This window comes from Notamacropus eugenii, chromosome 2 (genome assembly GCF_028372415.1).
Source record: "Notamacropus eugenii isolate mMacEug1 chromosome 2, mMacEug1.pri_v2, whole genome shotgun sequence".
Lineage (NCBI taxonomy): Eukaryota > Metazoa > Chordata > Mammalia > Diprotodontia > Macropodidae > Notamacropus > Notamacropus eugenii.
In genome coordinates this window covers 355,000,513-355,021,574 of record NC_092873.1, presented here as the reverse complement: position 1 = coordinate 355,021,574, position 21,062 = coordinate 355,000,513, and the positions used below count along the sequence as shown (strand labels likewise).

The window sequence follows — 21,062 nt, the reverse complement described above, 5'->3', positions numbered from 1 at the left end:
TTTTCTGTTCTTTGTATTGGGAAATATTAATAATAACAAAAGGAACTTTTTTTTATAATTCCAGAGGTCAGTTCCCTTGTCTATTATTCTTTCATTAGTCTGTATGTTATACTGGTCACCCTAATCAAAAAGCCTTGTTTTACCTCACAACTTAAAGTGTTCCTAACTTAACAAATGCAGCAGGATGAATGAGTTGGCTATAAACCTGAGAAACAGTCAGTTTTTCAAAAACTTTATGACACAAGTAGAAAGAAATAAAAATTGTGAATATAGTTTGCCAGATCTATTGTAAATATTTCAGAAAGGGTTTGGAACTAGTCAATAGGGATTAATTCTACTTATTTTCTATCTTCACCAGAATTTTAACCCATTATTATGCATACAATAGGTATTTAATAACTATCTGATGAATTTAGGCTCAGGTCTATCATCTGTAATTCTATTGGCTTAGTCTGGATGGCACAAAAATCAATCAACAAACATTTATTAAACTTCTACTGCTTAGAACTGTGCTAAGTACAGAAGAATACAAACAATATAAATGAAACAACTCCCAACAATAAAGTGCTTACAATACAAAACTAGTTCGATACAGGTTAGCTTGGGTAGGAGAGCACTGGCAGTTGAAGGGATCAGGAAAGGTTTCACACAGAAGGCAGTGCTTAAATTGCATCTTGAAGGAAAAGAGGTATTCTATGAGGCAGACAAAAAGTAAGAGGGCATTCCAGGCATGGGGAACAGTCAATGAAAGGGAACAGAAAAAGGAGATGGAGTTAGGAAGAACAGAGAGAAAGCAAGTATGATCTGAAAGAGCATGTACTACTGAAGAGTTTCCTAACCTCATGTAAACAATGAGGCTGGGAAGACAGACTGGGGCAAGACTGTAAGGAGCTTTAAAAGCTAAACAAAGGAGTTTATATTTGACACTACCAGAAATAGGAATCCACTGGAAATGACTGAGTAACACGGTCAAAACTAAGACAAAAAAAGAGATGTCTATTCCCTGAAAAAACTTACTTTGGTCTCTTCTTATATGGTTGCTGAGGAGGGGTGACAGCCTTTGGTTCTGGAGAATCTGGGGGAGATGGATCACCACCAGGCAGCTCTGGAGGAAGAGGAAGGTCCATGAGCAAATGCCGAGTTCTCTGTTCCTTCTCCTTCTTCATAGGTTTTGGAGGAAGACTCTCCTTTGGACTAAAACAGAGTCAAGGAGAGAGATGACAACTTTTTAAAAGGATATACAAATGATGTTTTTCAAAGAATGTGAAGTTTGTCTATGAGGCAGAATAAGAGATACTATTACAAATTATTGATCTTTAAAAATATAATTAACACAAATCTATACAGTTATGAATGCTTAGAATAAGGATGAGGCATTAACTTACGATTTCTTTGCCAAATTCTACTCTTATTGGCTTTCCTATAGTTCAGATTTATGTAACAATCAATCAACATGTATTTAAGTACCTACTATATGCCAAGCACTGTACTAGTTGCTGGGGATACAAGTACAAAGAATCAGACAATCAATGAACTTACATTCTAATGAGGCAGACAAATAGTTCTGCAAATATATATGCATATTTTAGATTCATATCTATCTAGTGACTTAATACATATATTATTATAAACACAAGGTGATTGAGAGGAAGGCTTGGGGGAAAATCAAGAAAATTGTCATGAAGAAGACAGTGCCTGAGCTGCATTTTAAAGGATAACAGAGACTCTCTGAGGTGGAACTGAGGAGGAAATGTATTCCAGGTATGGGGGACTGCCAGTGCAAAAGCAAGAAGATGAGAAAAGTGTCATGTGTGTGAGAAACAGAGCCAGTTTGGCTAGATACCAGAGAACAAGAGGGGGAGTAACACCTAAACAAGGCTGGGAAATAAGTTGGGGCCAAGCTGTATAGAGCTCGCAAAGCTAAACTGAGTAGTTTATATTTTATCCCAGAGGCAAAAGGAAACCACTGGAGTTGGTTGAATAGTTTTAGAATTTACAAAATGGCTTTCCTCACAGTAACTCTCTGATATAAGTCATGGCAGTATTAGCCCTGAAGCTCAGAGAAGTTAAATGCCATTTAACCTTTGCCCAGAGTCAGAAAACTAGTAAGTAAAAGTAAAAGTAAGTAAAGAGACCAGAATAAAATCCTGGCCTGTTTTCTGGAGCAGCATTTTTTCCACAATATCACATTGCCCGTCTCTCATTCCACCATGTGCCTTTGTCGCTTTTCAATGAAATGACCAAAATGAAGTCAAGTGGAATCCTTCAGTCCATGCATATATATAAAAGCCCATCATCTCTTCTATATTTCAACAACAAAAGAAACATAACATGGCACCTACATATTACAGTTCAATAGCTTAAATCTTGTATATTACTAAAGACATGGAAAGAAAGAAGAAATGGTATATTTAATGGCATTTTGGAAAGAGGGGGAAAAAATCATAAAACTGGTAAGCAAAACCAGACAAAAATGATAAACTGGTATTCCAGTGGCTTAGTAAACAAAGCACAGTGCCTGGCAAATATAGGGCATTTAATAAATACTTGTTGACTAAGGGATCGATCAAAACAACTATCTTTATTCTGATCTTTTACACAGACAGGAAGGAAAAATACCTGAGAAACTTCTTCAGGCTCATTTTTAGGGCAGCTACTAGGAAGAAATGTTTTGTACTAGAATCAAAGAGTTCAACAAGGGTTATTGATACAATGTTAGTAGCCTTAACTGAAGTAGACTGGAAAATTCATTTGACTTCCTATCTATTTCTTAATCTACTTTAACATATTACAAAATAAGCGGTATGTTATTACACACATACCCACTGAGAAAGAAATTTATAGGGATCACATAAATCCACATCTACAAAAAAACCTCAAGCTGAAAACGTTGTTTATTTTATTTCTAATCTTTAAAAATTAAATATTATTTTTTAAGAAATAACCCTGCCCTCACTCCCCAAAAGAAAAAGAAATCAAAACACCTGTTACAAAAGTGTACAGCAAAACAAATTTCCATGTAGGGTATATAGAAAAAGCCTTCATTTTGTACTCTGATATTTTTACCTTTCTATCAGGAGGTAGCATATTTCATCAACAGACCTCTAGAATCCTGGTTAGTCATTACAATGATCAGCGTTCTTAAGTTTTTCAAAGCTGTTTGCATCAGTGCATACAAGTCTTCCCAGGTTTTTCTGAACCCACTCCCTGCCTCACTACTTATAGCACAAAAGTATGTCCCTTTTATGTGCCATAAGTTCAACCATTCACCAAATGATGGGCACTCCCAGTTTCCAATTCTTTGCCATTGCAAAATGTTAGCTATAAATATTTTTGTATGTCCTTAGAGTTTGTTTTGCTTAGGACCAATACCTGCCTTAATCTGCCTTCTCTCTTCTCTCCCTTCCCTATTTTCCTGCTGAGCATAATGCATTTCGATACCAAACTTTGTATAAGATTGTTTTCTTCCCTTCTCTGATCTGTTCAGATGGGGGTGAGTTTCATTATCAATCATTCAAATCCGTTACCCTAATTTGTAAAGACTTCTTCGTGTACACTGATTATGTGTGATAATGTTTTCTTTCTGACCATTCCCCTCCCCTTTCCTTGGTGTATTCTCCACCCCTTTTCAATTCTTTTAAGATCATCAAGATATAATTGAACTCATAGTGTTTTTTGGACATAACCAATGGGGGAATTTGTTTTGCTTGATTATTTATTTATGTTTGTAATGAGGGTTTCCTTTTTCTTGTTTTCTCAAACAGAAGAGAGGATTCAGGAGGGAAGGAAGGAAGGAGTGTGGATCTAAAAATAAATTTTAATTTTAAAAAGAGATACTAACAAAATCCCACTCAGGCTTTCTGACTAGATTCTTATGACCCCTAATTATAAGAAGTCAGAGGGGACACATGTAAGATTTTCCCATATTAGAATGCAACCAGTTTATCCCTTGTTTGGTTTCTAATGACTGCTCGTTTATGTCAACCTTTTCATGTTACTCTTGACTCCTGTATTTGCAATTCAAACTTTCCAAGAAGTTTTGGTCTTTTCATCAGGAATGCTTGAAAGTCCTCAATTTCATAAAGGTACATTCTCCCACTTCCATCCTGACTACAGAATTATATTCCAGTTTTTCTGGGTTAAGTTTTTCTTGACTATAAAGCCTGGCCTTCTGAAATATTGTATTGCAACTTCTCTGCTGCATTATAGTGGTGGTTGCCAGGGCAGCTAGGTGGTACAGTGGATAGAGCACCAGTGCAGGAGTCAGGAGGACCTGAGTTCAAATCTCACCTCAGACACTTGATACTCACTAGCTGTATGACCTTTGGCAAGTCACTTAACCCAACTGCTTCATCCTGGGTCATCTCCAGTCATTCTGATGAATATCTGGTCACTGGATTCAGATGGCTCTGGAGAAGTGAGGCTAGTGACCTGCACAGCCCTCCCTCATTCAAAGTCAAGTGCAAGTCATGTCATTATTTCTCTGATGGCATGGTCTTTTTCAGCAACAAAGGTCGAACACACACTTAGTGGTGGCTGCTAAATCATGTGTGATCCTGATTGGTATTCCTCAGTACTTGAATTCTTTCTTTCTGGCTGTGTGCAATACTTTTTCTTTTACATGGAAGCTCTGGATTTGGGCTATGAAGTTCCTGTAAATTTCATTTTGGGATTTTTTTCAAGAAGTTTAAAAGGAGAAATCTTCCTATTTCCACTTTGTCCCTGGTTCTAAGAGGTCTGGTCAGTTTTCTTTGAGGATTTCTTTTGAACTATGATGTCCAGGCTTCAAATTTTTTTTTTGCTCACTGATTTCAGATAATCTAAAGAGCCTCAGTTTTTCCCCCCCTCAATCTATCTCCCAGGTCAGGTATTTTGCTATTAGAAACCTTAAATTTTCTTCTATTTGTTTCAGTTTTTTGACTTTATTTTTCTTATTTCTTTATGTTTCTTATCTCATGAAGGCATTACCTTCTATTTGGTTCATTCTAATTTTCAGGGAATTTGTTGCTTGCACACTATTTGTCACCTTTGTTAATTTCCTTTCCAACATTTTCTTCCAATGCTCTCATTTCTTTCCCTATTTTTTTGGGTGCTCTGATTTCATTTATAAAAACTTTACTCTTACTTCATTCTTTCCAATAATCCTAACTGAATTTGTACCCAAGCTGCGTTTTACTTTGGCAGTTTACTTGTAGCTATTTTGAAGCTTTTTTCTTCTGGTGTGATTTGAGTGTCCCTGTCACCATGCTAGCTTTTGACGGGAGGATTCTTTCTTTGTCTGCTCATTTGTCTAGCCCATGCCCTGTGCTCCTCAAAGGAGATGTCTGGGCTGGCCCTGCTGCGGCTTTCTTGGGGCACTGAATGTTGCATTATCCTGTGATTTCAGGGACAGCTCAGGTTGAAGGCCTGCCACCTTTCAGAACTCCCCAAGAAGGCTGACACAGGACAAATCTAACCACCACCTACTCTAGGTCTGAGCTCTGCAAATTCCTCACCTGGTTTCTAGTATGAGCAACAGGCCCATGGACTTGTGCTCCCTTGGATTTTCAGCATAGTGCTGCTGGAAAGCTCTGCTAGTTCATAGTAACGAAACTGCAGACTTCCCTTTGGTCTGGGATTTCTATCTTGGTTATTCCTCTGTAGGCTTCAGATCAGCCGTGTTGTTGTTCAGTTGGTTTTCAATCATGACTGACTCTTAACGACTTAAATGGGGTTTTCCTGGCAGAGATATTGGAGTGGTTTGCTATTTCTTCTCTAGCTCATTTAGAGATGAGTAAACTGAAGGAAACAGGGTTAAGTAATAACTTGCTCTGCATCACTCAGCTAGTGTCTGAGGCTGGATTTGAACTCAGGAAGGTGAGTTTTCTTGACTCCAAGTCCAGCACTCTATCCAGTGCTGCCACCTAGCTGCCCCTTCAGATTAGGCTACCAGTTGGAACTGAGACCCTGGTCTGCTCCTCCAGTGTGAGTCATACTACTGCTTGCTTTTAAACTGGCTCCTCTCTTATATGTAGCCAAGGCTTATGATCAGTTCTTACTTTAGAACACTATTCTTGGACAGAAGTCCTCCCCTCAGTCTGTCCAGGATTTGTGTCTCAATAGTAAAAGACCAAGCTGTCAATAACTGGCACCTGTTCCCACACCCTGTACAAGGTTGTGATGCCCTGGTATGGATCTGGGACTTCTCTTTACCCATGGACTCCCAGGGCACTGAAATATTCCATGTGGAAGGTCCCTAGGTAGACCCTGCTCCCAAGGACCATAGACTTCTCTATCTACCTGTCTCCTCCTACCTTCTTCTTGGATATCCCCACTAGGATTTCATCTGATGTTTTCAAAATCTGTTTGAAGTTTTGTTTTGTTTTGTGTGTGTGTGAGTGTGTCCATGTGTTGTAGGTAGCTTGCTGTATTTTTCTTCCCACTACTTCACCACCTTGGCTCTACCTCCCTCAATGTACTTTTAAAAGCACTTTGCTCTTTGTGTAGAGAAGCCTAACTGCTTTCCAAAAGCATCAATGAGAAAGTCTTTCAACATGTAAGAATCAAGCAATGAACAAAGTTACTACTGTTGGTGTAAAATGTATCCTTCCAATTTTCTTCCATCATTTTAACCCCATATTAGAAAAACATGACAAGTGAGTCTAACACAGCACAATTCAGCTATATTATGTTGATGTGTTATATTACATCACATCCAGCAAAGCCGGGCTAATTAAATGTGTGTCTAGAAAGACAGTACAAAGCCTTCTCTGGAAAAATTGGCATAGCTTATCCATAAATTGCATTCTATATTACTTTAAAAAAAACTTGTCAGAATCTGGAAATCAAAAGAAGAGAAAGGACAAGAAACTATTCTATATTTTAAAAAAGACTTCCAGAGAAAGACTTAACTTCCCTCACCTTCACCAGTTCTGTGTCTATGAACCACTGATTCCATAAATTCTTTCTATCTAGTTTAAAAAGATTATGCTACAGAAACCTGTTTCCTTTTTTCCCCTCTCACCCCCAATAGATATGAAGAACATCTACACTAACTGTCTTGCTTTTATCATTTCACTATCATTCCAAATTTTATATTTATGCTTTGTCATTTCTAGGGTTTTCTGGTTAACACTAGTGTTATCATTGAAAAGGTTATGCACTTTTAGTAGTAGCAAAGAACTGGAAACACAATAGATATCCATTGACCAAGAAATAGCTAAACAAATTGTGACGTATGAATCTACTGGAGTATCACTGTACTCTAAGAAATGAGGAATATGATGAAAATAAATAAATATGGACTCATACAAACTGATGTAGAGTGAAATGGGGCCAAGGGGAAAAAAGGATAACAGAAAGAATAATAAGCACAAAACAATCCAAAGTGAATGTTACAAAATTTTTAAAAAAAGGGCATGGCCCAAAAGATAGGAGAGGATAATTTCTCCTGCTCCTTTGCAGAAGTGAGAGGTCCATGGATGTTTAACACTGAATATATTTTCAGACTTCTTTCTATGAACTGATCATTTTGCTAACTTTTTTCTCTTCCTCTTTTTTCTCTAAAAGCTATTTTTTATTATATGGAATGACTCTGGGAGAAGGAGGAATATAGGGAAATTTAGGTGATTAAAAACAAAAGATATCAACAAAAATTTATGCTTAAAAAAATGTTTTTTTCTGGGAAGAAAATGAAAAATTATATTATCAGCCTGAAACATACTTATGTTTATTAGTATATTGGTTTATTAAACTGCTTGAGGCTTACAGCAACTCCACATTACAGTAAGTATGGATCTTGGCTAATATATATGTGAACATGGACAAAACCAATACAGGTCTATTATTATTACAACAAATTCCATTTTGTGATTAACATAATCTTGATTCTCCTCAACCCCATTGTTTGGAATGTGGCAGGCACAGGAAGGGTATAGTCTAATTAGGGATCTGAACACAAGAAAGTGGTCAGGAAAAGTCTTTATCTGATGATTTAGATCCAAGAAATGTTGATGTCAATTGAATTCAATTGTCATGTCCCATGACAAACTTTGGCATCTCCTTTTTGGACTATGATCATAAGGTAGTAGAATGTTAAGAGTATTGAACAGGTTAGCTGTGTAGTCAGAAGAGCTCCTAAGAGTTCTTATTAGTATTTTACCTAAAACCTTTCCTTTCCATGGAATCTTTATCTAGTCAAAGGCACCTTAGATTGTTGCTGGACATCCATCCTTCAGTCAGGAGGAGCTAGGTTTGAATCCTGCCTCTGACACTACTAGCTGACAAGTCACTGAGGCTCTGGCAAGAATAGGGGAAGCCACTTTGGCCTCTCCTGACTTCAGCTTCCTCATCTGTCAAACATGGTTAAAGCCCTTTTCAAACCTTAAAGTATAATATAAATATCAGCTTAAAAACACCCAGGATTTACAATTTAGCTTACATGATGATAAATTATGTGCATTTAGTTGAACTGCCAATATTTTTCAAATCTCAACAGCATAACTTTTAATAATGCAATCACCCACCCTTTCCTTCCCACTGCAAAACAAGCTGATGAAAAATAAGCCACTACTCATTTTTGAAGCCTTTAAAAGAAAAGCAACAAAAGCCATGACATGCATCAACAAAATCTTCAACCAGTGTCATCAACAGTAAATATGTGCCATTATAAGAACTAAAATCTGATCTCAAGTGTAGCTTGCTCCTCTTAACATATAACAAAGATAAACTACTGAACCAAGTTGTCAGCAAAAGACGGGCTACATTGAAAGCATGATGGAGTACGTGAAGGGAAAGAAAGATTTATGTAGTTAAGTAGACAAAAAGACTCTCTCAATAGAAGAGGATATAACTTAGCCATTTCCAAGGGAAACCCTCAATTAATGTGTCCTGACAAAATGCTAACAAAAGATTAGTGGCTATGAGTTATGTGCCTGCAAGTTTCTGCTTTCTGAAATCATGAATCAGCAATATTTCCTATACACTGATCTTCAGCTTTAATTACAAGGAATGGAATGAAATCAAATTTTAAAATTAGCTTACTCCTAGACTGAGACAGGGTTAACAAGTCTCTGGTTCAAAATAAAATGCAAATTTGATTTAAAGAAAATTTCTAGTCTCTCTTCAAAAAGAAAGCACAATAATACAAATATTCAGTTTACTAAATTAGTTTCCATATAAATGAGAAAGGCTAGAATACAAAGGGACAACCCTAAATTCTTTTTTTTTAACAGAAGCAAACTCTTGAACTAAAAAAATGATAAATACATTTAATGTTATGATCAAATATTCTTAATTACCTCAAGATTCCACTTACCAACTCACTTGTCTTTTACAAGTGTCCAATATAGTAGCACATTTAAAAAATAAAAAATTATATTGGGAAATAAGGTCTTTTGAAATGTCAAAATTCAAATAGCTATATAATACTTTGGGGAGGGGGTTAGAACAACTCTCCTATACCAATTCTCCTAGTTCAGTGAAGGACTTTAATAGGTCTCTTACTGCTCTGCTCCCCAAAACCTATCTCATACTCAATTTTTCCTGTGTACATACACATGACAATTTTATTCTCCTTTCCATCTCGGTATGGCTTTACTAAAAACAATCCAACCGAGAGGCAAAATCAAGTAGTGGATACATTGCCAGTTGACTGAAAAGTATTTAAAATAATGTAAAAATAATTTAATGTAATTTCAATTTGACTTAAAAAGTAGCTACCTTTACAAAAGACAAAATTCTTAAGTTACAGTCCCTTTAAATGAGGATAAAGACTGCTCCTTTCCCTTCCCAATAAAACTACATTTAAAAAAAAAATCATGTTTAATCTATGAGGACCTGCAAGCATTTCCAACAAATATATAAATTTATATAAATTCAAGAAACAGTATTTCTATTGCTATTACTATTAAATTTTTGGTATATGATATAAGAGGGAACTGTAATATAGTGGAGAGAGGACTGGACTTGGAATCAGGAAGACCTGGGTTAAATACTGCTTCTAACAATTTATAAGCTATGGGATCTTGAGCAAGTAAAACTTCCTCATCTGGAAAAAGAGAGAGTTGGACTAAATGGATCGCCAAGGTCCCTTTTCCAGCCCTAAAGTTTAGATCTTACGGTCATAATTACTGGCTACTATGGAGTGAACATGGCAAGTCATTTAAAAAATTTATGGAGGGCTGATACAAACAGAAAAGGACAAAGTCTATTCAAAATGCCTTTTTCTTTCTTGAAAGTCACATCTGAATTAGTTTGGGAATGACTGAAAATAAGACTGAAGAGCTGAAAGGTACTATTCAAGCTACCAATATCATTTAGGAAATCTGAAGTTTAAGGTTTGAACTGGAAGGCAAAAAATTCATTTTTCTGCGTGTAGAGAAAGAATGTTGCATCAGAGGCAATCCAGGTTCAGGGGAATAAAAGAAGTCATGGCAAGAAACAGTAACAAATGGAGTTGCCATAGCACGTAAATTCTTAAACAGTTATGTTTGTTGGTAGTGACTAGGGCCAGTCATGTAGCGGACACAGGTAAAACCAATTTCTAAAATGTCTACCATAAAATCAAATTTATGCTTCAACGCCACCCTCCCATAATCCTATGTGACTCAACTGTTCTCATTTGTGCAGATTCTGGAATTATTATCTACTCCTTACCTTTTAGAGAGAAATTGGTAAATAACAGCTTAAGATTTATAAATGTTTGTGAAGCATTTTATGTATATTCCTTCATTTGGCCCTCTCAACAACCCTGGTGAGGTGGGTTTAATAGGTAAGGTATTACCTCCATTTTTTATAGATGAGGAAACTAAAGTTAAGTGACTTACTCATGGTCACAAAGCTAGTATGAAATGCAGATCTGTCTTACTGACTTGAATTTTACCTTCAAACCTACTATACCATGCTGCCTTACCTTAAAAGTAACAACCTTTGATTTGAATCAGAAATAGTCTTACTGAAAAATAAAATGAGTGATGTGGTTAACATACCTCTTTTATTACTACAAATTTTTGTAACTAATGGAAGCCCTAGATCTGCCCTTTTCCAGTAAAAGTCAAACACCAAAAATGCACCCTATTCATAATAGTGATGCTAAAAGCAGTGCTGAGGTGGACAGATCTAAACATAAATCTAAACAGAAGACATATATAACTTCACATGCAGAGTATCAGGGTTAACTTTTTAAAAATGCATCTAGTAGACTTACCTATCCAAGTCGTCCTCCCCAAGAAGTAAGGGTGGAAGTGGCAGAGGAGGCAAAGTTGAAGTTTTCAGGTGTGGAATAGCAGCTGTCAAGGACACCTGTGTCTTCATAGAAACCTGTACAAGGGGCTGAGAGTTTGCCTGAGAGGATAGAGCAGATGTCCTTGGGTGAGTAGAAGATGACAAAGTTGGAGTGATAGAATTAGAGACCTGACTAAAAGTTGGTTGGAGAGGTGGCAGAGGTGGTTGATGTGCAACAGCAGGTAATGGAGGCAAAGGTGGTAGAGGAGGTGTCTGAGGTGGAGGGGTGGTGGTTGGTAGAGGGGGTGGAGAAGTAATTGTGGGGAGAGGCGGAAGGGCCTCTTTATCCACTGTCTCTGATTCCTTTGGAGCCACAATCTCTTCTTTCAATGCTATGGGTTTGGAGTCTTTTGATCCCTGTGATTTCAAGTCTTTAGTAGAAACAAGATGCTTCTTCTCAGAGTTCTCATCCAATTTTACTTTTCCTGTATCTAAAGAAGTTTTAATCTCTGTATTCAGATGTGTTAAGTTTACCAGTTCAGTATCTGAGGCAGATTTTTCAGGTTTTAAAACTCTAGATAACTTTTTAGACTCAAGGCTTGACTCTTTAGTCTCTCCTGAGATGTTTTCTTTTTTAGTCAAAACTACAGGTGACCCCTTCACCTCTTTTCCATCCACTTTTGCAGCAGCTGCTGCAGCTGCTCTTTCCTTCTTCTTTCTGCTGAGCTCAGCTCCTAGGCTGGAGTTTAATGGGAGCCTGGTAGGTGAGATGCTAGAATGTCGACTTCGTGAACCAGATCTCTTCTTTTTGCTGTGGGAAGATGAATGTCTAGAATATACAGGACTCCTACTTCTAGACTTCACTGATTTCCTGTAGGGAAAAGAGACTAATGATAAAAATGTATCTTTTACTATTCAAGGAAAATAGAATTAGTAAAGTAAGTTTTAGCAGATGGTAAAAACATTGCTCAAATTAACATATATTACAGTATAGTGGAAGAAACTCTGGTTCTAGATTTAGAACTGGGCTCAAACTCTGCTTGTTGTTTATTATCTGTGTGACCTTGGCAAGTCACTTGGATCTCAATTTCCTTGTCTTTCTATCTAACTGTCTCTCTTTAAAGAGGGAGTGGCTTTTGAGACCCTTTCTAGTTTTTGATCTATGATCCTATGATCTACCTTAAAAATAAATGGACAGAAACTGATTGCCACAGGACACACAGGCATCTGTTGTTCAGTTGTTTTTCAGTCATTTCTGACTTTCGTGACCCCATTTGGGGTTATCTTGGCAAAGATTTAATTTCTTGCCAGAAAGCCTTGCCATTTTACAGATGAGGAAACAGAGGCAAACAGGGTTAAGTGACTTGCCCAGGGTCACACAGCAAGTTGGTGTCTAAAGCCAGATTTGAACTCAGGAAGATGTTTCTTCAGAACTCTATCTGGGCTACCTAGCTGACAGACACAAGCATACCTTAATCTAACAATACTATGTCATACTTGTGTAACAGGCCAATTGTTAAAGAGCTTTTGTCTATATTTTTCTCATTTCACTCAAGAGTAAGTTCTTTTCTACTCACTAGGCTAAGGAAATATGACTCTTCTTTAGTACTATTGAAGGGGCAATGATAATAATAACACAAAAAGAGAAAGATTTTAGATTTTTAATTTCAAACATTTTTAAAAGTTGTGAAAATATTAAAGAGATTCCTGAAGCTGTGATCTTCTGTACGAAATAAAAATAATTTACATACCTCAGACACCCAAATTTACTGACTAGGTACCTGTTTACCTTTCAAACTTCAGTCAAATTCTTTAGGGCTAAAACAATCTACTTTGTATTTTTAGTTGTTTAAATATTACAGGTGTTTCCTCACTGTATCCAAATGTAAAGACAAAAATTTGAATTTTTAAAAACATACAAAAATCTACAATTATTTGTTTTACAAAAAGATTAAACTCAGGACTTATAAAAAAAAAAGAGATATCTACCCTGCCCCCTTTTAAGATGTTCTGATTTACAGTCTATTTTTCAGGAACTCAGATCATATAAAGGCAGGGCAATTCTTTATTTCCAAACTTTCCCCTTCCTCTCTCCCTTGCCTGCTTCCTTGCTTCCTTCCCTCCCTTCCTTGAAGGAAACTATGAAGAAACAGAGAAATAAAACTTAACCTTGATATGAAAGAAACCTAAATCAAATCTGAACTACTATTCATTCCATTTGATTAAAGTGTCTATGAAGTCCTGGAAGTACAGGAAGAAGCACCCCTGCTAAAAATCAGGCTGGACAAACCACAAATTCTTCCAATAGTCTATTCTTGGTTATCAACTTCATCTATGGTAATTTTGCAAGTTTGCTCCAGAAAGTCACTGATAAAAATTTAACTTTACCGTCATATTCTATCGTGTTCAACATAAACCCATTGTCAAATTATGCACATTTATGGAAATAAAAAATCTGTAGGTGATTTATCAAATGTGGGTGTACTTGAAGGATACTATGTTCTTCTTTTAAACATCTGACTGAAAGAAAGGATTTTCTTGGCTGTCATTATAACAGGGCTAAAATGAAATTCCCTCCTCTTTTCAAGGAAAACTTTGGCAACATTTCCCAAAAGTTCCACTACTTACTTTGACTCATGCTGAAGGCTACTAACTATAGCCATCTGTCTTTAGTCTTTCATCAATATAATATTTAAATCAAATTCCCGAAGGAAATACTACAGAATTATTAGTAATAATTTTACTACCTTATCTTGTGTATGTAGTACTTTACAGTTTTCTAATTATTTTTTCACATACTTCATTCCATTTAAATACTAGGTTGTAAACTCCTCAAGAACAGGAACTATGTCCTATCTCCCACAATACCTTGTACATAAGTACTTAAAATGTTTGCTGAACTGATTTTCCTAATTATTCTATGATGCAGACAGGGTAGTTGTTATAATTCCCAGTTGCCAGAAGACAAAATCAAAGCCCATAGGTTAAATGACTTGATTAAAGTCACACAGCTATTATGTGAGAGAAACTAGATTAAAACTCAGGGCTTGACTCCTAGTCCCATGCCCTATGTTTGGATAACCATATAGTAAAAGTAAAGAATATACAATGTTCATCACCATGATTGTGTCAGATGTGAGTCCTAGCTCTCTCCACAAGAACAGAGAGGTCTACTGGAAGCTGAAGTGAGGCATTTTAGTCTTTATTTCCCCTTTTATGAAAAAAGAAACCTTTATCTTCTTGGGAAGGCAGCATGGTACAGTGGATAGGGCACTGGCTATGGAGTAAGAGGTCCTGGATTCATATTATGTCTCTAATGCTTTACTACTTTTGTGACTCTGGAAAAGTCACAACCTCAATGGGTCTGTTTCATCAATGCAAAATAAGCGCGTTGAACTAGATGGTATTTGAGGCTCCTTCCAAATTTAAATCTACAATACTGAATTTAACCAATTCAATCCCACCTGAACATGAAGTATAATTATTATGGTTACAACACAGTAATTTCTAATGCAGAATTTCTGGCTTCTTTAATAGTGTTGCCAGTCTAAATTAATTTTTTAAAAACTCTCTGAGTGCCTACTCTGCCTGCTTCCTTTTGACAATGTAAAAAGAAAAAACCACAAAAGATGGACACAGAAAGACACCACATGTTCGTGTTCAGTCCACTATGACAAGTGTGCACTGAACTTTTGGCACCATTTGGATTGCCACTGAAATGGAGGAATGTATACACATGACAATATCAAACACTGATGTCCTGTGTACAAACAAAAATACTACAGAAATGACTGTGACTCCAGGAATTAAATATGCAAATTTGCATCCTGCCCTTCTATTTTTAAAAAATTTATATCACTATACGACAAGCTTCAACATGGCTGCGGAAAGAAACAGGGAATGAGATGGAGTATTTTCTATCACTGTCCAAAAACAGCTATTCAAAAAAGGCAGTTATTGCTAGCGCTTCTTCAATTCAACTCAACAAGCATTTATTGAGCACTTACTACATGCCAGGAATTATGCTAGGTTTTGAAGAGACAAAACAATCCCAGCCCTCAAGAAGCATTCCACTGGGGAGAAGAGAGAAAACATCACATAGACAGAAAAGCAAATTCAAAACGTATACAGAGTATACAAAAGCACAAAGTAATTCCAGGAAGGTTGAAGGGAACACTTAACAACATGGATCCTGAAAGGCCTCAGGAAAAAGTGGTTCTTGTGCTTTGTGCCTTGAATGAAGCTTGGGATTTCAAGAATGTCACACAGTAAAGTTGGAATGGGCCTTAGAAACCATCTAATATAGTACCCTAATTTTACAGATTAATGAACTCCTGTAGTCTCAAACCCAATGGACTAATGACATTTTCAGAAAACTATTTTATAACAACTATGAAATATTCAATAAAATTTACTCATAAGCAAACTGCCAAAACTCTGTGGAACAATTAATTCTTTAAAAATCACTCCAGCTCCCTTAAAGAAGCCTTTATACAGTCTCATAACTTAACAGAATGTTAGAGTTGGAAGGGGCATTTTTATAAATCACCTAGTCTAACACCCTTACAGATTTATTAAAAATTCTCTTAAGAATGGTGCTTCACTCCTAGGAATGGCATTGGCACACAGAGGCAGAAGGGTAGTTTAATGTCTCCATTAAATGAATTTTTTAAAATGGAATGGTTAAACATAGTGACAGCAAGTAAGAGTATGCTTGAAAAAAGGGTGCTGTTTCCTATTCCTTGAAAATAAAAACAAAGAGGAAGAAAAACTTTCCATAAGTAGTTTACTCCAAGCTGTGAATCTCAAACTAGAAAAGAATATTTTTCTCTAAGGATATTATCAAGTTACACATTAATTCAATCTATTGAAAGGAAATGACTAGTCCACCGTCACAAGGAAAGTTGATGATGGAGCTAAAAAGATTTCTCTTATCGCCAATTTCTGCCTTACCATGCTTCAAAAGAAGATAAATTTTAAATACTAACTAGAAGAAAATGGTTTAGATTAATAGGAAAAGGGAGTGGGGATGATGAACAACAGAATGCTTTGTAAATGAACCTGTCCAAATATCCTCAAGGTAACAAAAATGGAGGGTTTGTTGCTGTTTTTTTTTTTTTTTAATTAAGAATAGGTTGTCAAGCTGAGGACATCTGGATCACAACAATAAAATTAACAAACAGTGAATATGGATTGACCCCACAGAGCCTCATCCTTTTTCAGTGGGACCACCCTGTGAATGGGAACAGGTGGCTGTTCACAATGCATCTTGCGGAACCAACCACGGAAGTAGTTTTTACCATGTAAACTTTCTACTTTTAAGATACTAGGTCTGCTAGAAACTAAAAGGGCTTATCTATTCTAATATGTAGCCAACAACAAAAGTTCTTGTTCATTGGTGGTCCTGACTACTTGATGACAGGCACAGGCCCTTCAGTGCATTGCAGTCTTTCTCCCCCACAACCCATCCTCTCCCAAGGCAAAGAACTGAAAAGAAAGATCACATACCTGGGAAGAGGGCTCCGACTCACAGAGCGCTTGGTCACAAATGGGCTGCTAGAGCGTCTTCTGCTATAGGGACTAGGTGAACGACCACCATATGAACCACTCCCCCTCTCATAGCTGGATGAACGCCTCCTGTTGTACGGGCTCACTGACCTCTGTCGCCTACTGTATGGACTGGGTGAACGTGTGCTGGACTGGTAGGCCGATGGTTCTCTGTAAGGTGGACTAATCGACTGTCTTCGTGAGGAACCACCTGGACTCTTCTTGTAGGAGTCATAGTTGCTGGAGGTATGAGACCTTGGAGGACTAACATCATATTCCTGGCTGTATGATGCTCCAGAAGGGCTGTCATCCTGCTTAGGGCTGTCAGACCATTTTCTGTGAGGGCTCCTGGATCTTCGTTTGGGGCTATCTATTGATTTGTAGCTTTTGGGTGGGTCTCTTTTCCGATGACTTTTAGAACGATCTTTGTGTCCAGACTTTAACTCTCGTTCTTTTCGAGTCTTCTCCTTATGGAATTTGGCTGACCTGGATTCCTTGTTACTGCTACTCTTAGATACTAGTGTCTTCCCATAGTCATCGTTCTCTTCGTTCAGTCGTTTTGAAGTCCCAGAAACTCGGTCCTTGGTGGACACTGACTTGCTGGAGACTTCTTGGTTTTTTTCCACTTTCTTTTCCTTCTCTATCTGCTTGGTTTTCAATAGCTCTCTGATACGCCTGTGCTGATGATGGCGGTGTTTGTGGAGCCGGTCACTTCTGTCAGTACCCCGACGATCATCATTATCTCTTCTCTCTAGCTTGAAGGCCATGTCATCAGAGAAGGTGTCCGAATCAGAGCTGATGTCGTCGTACTCCACCAGGGGCTTGATCATGGTGCTCAGTGGGGCTGCTTCAGGGGCCAGAGAGCCTATGTCTTTGGAGTGCTTGGACTTGTGCCTCTTGTGTTTGGACACAAGTCTATGCCGCTCTCTGCTGTTGGAGCTGCCGCCACCACCCAGAGATGATGGATGCATGGCCCCGGAACTCCCTCCACCCCCATCCTTCTTGCCCCCATGTCTCTCTGAATTGGGCATTCCCCTTCCCCTAACTTCAAGAGGGGAGAGGAATCCCCCAGAATCCCCAAAGTCAATGCCCACCCTCGCTCCACACTCACTCACAGCAAAGAGTCTCCTCCTGAAGAGGGGTGGGGGGGAAGGCGCCCGCCCTGGCCCCCCCTCCCTCCCTACACCTCAGCCCCTTCCTACATGAGGTGGAGGGAAGAGCGCCCCGGGAGGGGGAGGCAGAAAAAAAAAAGCTCCTTAAAAGCTGCAGAGGCAAAGGCTCCCGCCCCGCAAGGGGTGGGAGAGGCCGGGCCGGCCCCCTGGAGCTGTGGGGCCGCCTCGGGCTCCGGGCGGGCCTGTCTGTGAGGGCTGCGCGGGCCCTCCCCCAGCCGGCAGCCCGGCTCGCCCTGAGGCCTCCTGACGCTGGGGGCCCGAGGTCTAGACGCCCCCCCGCTCCCTTTGTCCCTCCTTCCTGGGGAAGTCACTACCCGCTCCCCTCGCCTCAGACCTCCCTCACACACACTCACTCTCACACACACGCTCTCACACTCACACACACTAGGCTAAACCGAAACGGCACTTAGCTGAGGCTGGGGGTGGGGGTGGGAAATGCAGCCCAAACCTCGCGAGAGTGACGCTGTTCTCGCGAGACACACACCGGCCTCTGGCCACTTCCCCCTTCCTTATTTCCTTATTCCCTCCTCTCCAGGCGCTACCAAACTCCGCGAGAACGGGTTAGACTAATGACGAACAAATCATCGACCTCTCGCGAGATTATACATGGCCTCTTTTTTTAAACTAAAACAAATCTTTATTGATAAGCTACATCCTGCTTTTTTTTAAACAAAACTTTATCGGGAGTTTACCTTAGCTAGCAGCTTCCTTAGTAACCTTACAGAGTAAGTGCGCGTGCCTTCAACTTTACCAATACACTTTCAGCTGCTGGAGAGGACCTCTCAGCTGCTCTTAGAGAAGTCTGAAAACATGGCCATTACCCCACAGGATCTTTGCCTCAATACTCTTCCCACTTCCAGACTTTTCTTGTTACTGGCGAAGACTCTGCTCTCCTTCCCTATTTGACCTGCCGCTGAAACTACATAGCTATTGTTTGTCCTTTACCCAGGAACCCTGAGGGTCTTCCCTTCTCAGTTTGATTTTTTTTTATTAAAAGGGCCACCCCTTGAGTAACTACTTAAAGAAGCCTCTTCATTGAATGGGTGCATCTCACTCAAAGTGAGAATGCTATAAGACCGTAGCCTTGAAGGGCGAGGGTCTCCCAGTACATCCTGGGTCTTCTCCAGTCCTCCTGATGAATATCAGCCACTGGACCCAGATGGCTCAGGAGAAGAGAGTGAGGCTGGTGACCTTGAACAGCCCTCCCTCCCTCAAACCAAAGTCAACTGCAAGTCATGACATCATCTTGATGTCAGGGTCCTCTTCGAGAACAAAGGAAAAACACAACAACAACAAAATATTCTCTTATCTCTTCCAATAATAGCATGTAAGCTCCTTGAGATACAGGTCCATCTTTTCTATTTGTATCTTCAGTGCTTTGCATGTTGTAAACTCTTCATCCATCCATCCATCCATCCATCTATTCTAATCACCAAGGTTCTTAACCTTGGCAGTATAATTCCTTCATGTTGTGTGTGTATAAAAGTTACTTGGTATATGTTATTTACCTTGAATATATAATATACTTTGTATATATCTTATATTTATGGTGTATAAAGGTGGTTCCTCCATAAGATGTAAGCTTCTTCAGGGTAAAGACTTTTCGAGTCCCTATTACAAGGCTCAGCTCAGACAGTTATCTCCTTTATGAAGGCTTCTCTGGTTCACCTAATTTTCTTCTTCAAACTATTTTGTATCTACAAGTGATTGATCTGATGAATCAATAAGGTTAGCCCATCCTGTATTCCATGATCCAAACAAAGTGGCTTTCCACACAAGTCTCTCTTCTTCTTCACCTAATCTTTCTCTTTGATTAAGATATATCTCAAGTATTATCTTCTATGTGAAGCCTTTCTTCATCTCTCCAAATGCTACTGTTCTCTCTTTCTAAATATCTTGAATTTATTATGTGCCTACTATGTGCCAATCTATAGTTTCTCTCCTGAGCTTCAGTCCCACATTACCCCAACTACTTATTAGACATTTCAAATGGTATTTAACTCTGAGTATAATGAGGTTGAGCTGATGTTGAATATGTGAGGCAAGGAAGAGTGAGGAGCAAAGGGTTGATGCAAAGGTTATGAATCTGAGAAAGTGACAGATAATAGTAAATTTGGAAGAGAGGTGGGTTGAGGAGAAAAGATATTAATTCTGTTTTAGACATGTTGTTTGAGATGTCTCCAGATATCAAGTCAACAAGCATTTATAAAGCACATACTGTATGTCAGACTTAGTACTGGAGATACAAATGCAAGCAAAAAGAAAGACAGTCTTTCTTTAAAATATTACCTTCTAATGAGGGAACACAATATGTAAAAGAGTGCTGAAAAGCTGGGGGAGAAGGGAAGGGTAATGAAGTCTGGAGAATAAAAGATGTCATTTCCTCAAAATGGAGGTTCCATTAGGAAGGAAGCAGCAGGGGTGGAAGGAGAAGACAACTGAATCATAGTGGGCCTTGAAATGTCTAACAGGCAGTTGGTGATGTGGATATAAAGTTCAGGGGAGAAACTTGCCAAATCAGCCACCACTTGATTCAGCACTTCATCACCTCTTGTTCATTTTTTTGCAACAGCCTCTTAATTAGTCTTCCTGCCCCAAGTTTTGCCCTTTTCCAGTTGAATCTTTTTCACACAGCTGCCAAAGTGATTTTCCCTGAGCACAGATCTGTTTCACTCCCCTACTCAATAAGCTCTAGTGGCTGCCTGTTGCCTATAGAATAAAACATAAACTCTATTTAGCTTTTAAAACCCTTCACAACCTTGTCCCAAATTATCTTCCTAGCCTCATTATACATTAATCCCCATTCTGTTCTCTGTGATCCAACCAAACTGACTTTCCATCAAACCTTCTCTTCCACCTCCCCTCATCTTTCTCTTTGATTAAGATATAGTTCAAGTACTACCTTCTATATGAAGCCTTTCTTAATCTCCCCAAATGCTACTGTTGTTTCTCTCTAAATGCCTTGAATTTATTTTCTTTACATTCATTCTATATATGATTACATATGTATCTCTTATCTTTCTGGTTAGAATGTAAGCTGCTTGGGAATAAGGATTATTTCATTCATCCTCAGCACCTTGGATGGTGCCCGGCATACAATAGGCACTTAATAAATTCTCTCTTGTTGTCAAATAGATCTAT

At 38.5% G+C, this 21,062-nt stretch overlaps 1 protein-coding gene across 3 annotated transcripts in view; it reads right to left on the bottom strand.

Moving 5' to 3' along the window:
• The window catches only part of CDK12 (cyclin dependent kinase 12), a 68,315-nt gene extending 50,014 nt beyond the window's left edge, over positions 1 to 18,301 (bottom strand). For all 3 annotated transcript variants that reach the window (XR_011975188.1, XM_072646289.1, XM_072646288.1), the window contains exons 1-3: positions 16,711 to 18,301; positions 11,186 to 12,073; positions 1,018 to 1,194 (exon numbers count right to left, since the gene is read on the bottom strand). Coding sequence is in view for 2 of the 3 variants with exons in the window: in XM_072646289.1 (XP_072502390.1) it covers positions 1,018 to 1,194; positions 11,186 to 12,073; positions 16,711 to 17,780 (2,135 nt within the window). In the remaining variant the exon portion in view is untranslated. The remainder of the gene's footprint in view (positions 1 to 1,017; positions 1,195 to 11,185; positions 12,074 to 16,710) is intronic.
• Positions 18,302 to 21,062: the final 2,761 nt, after the last annotated feature.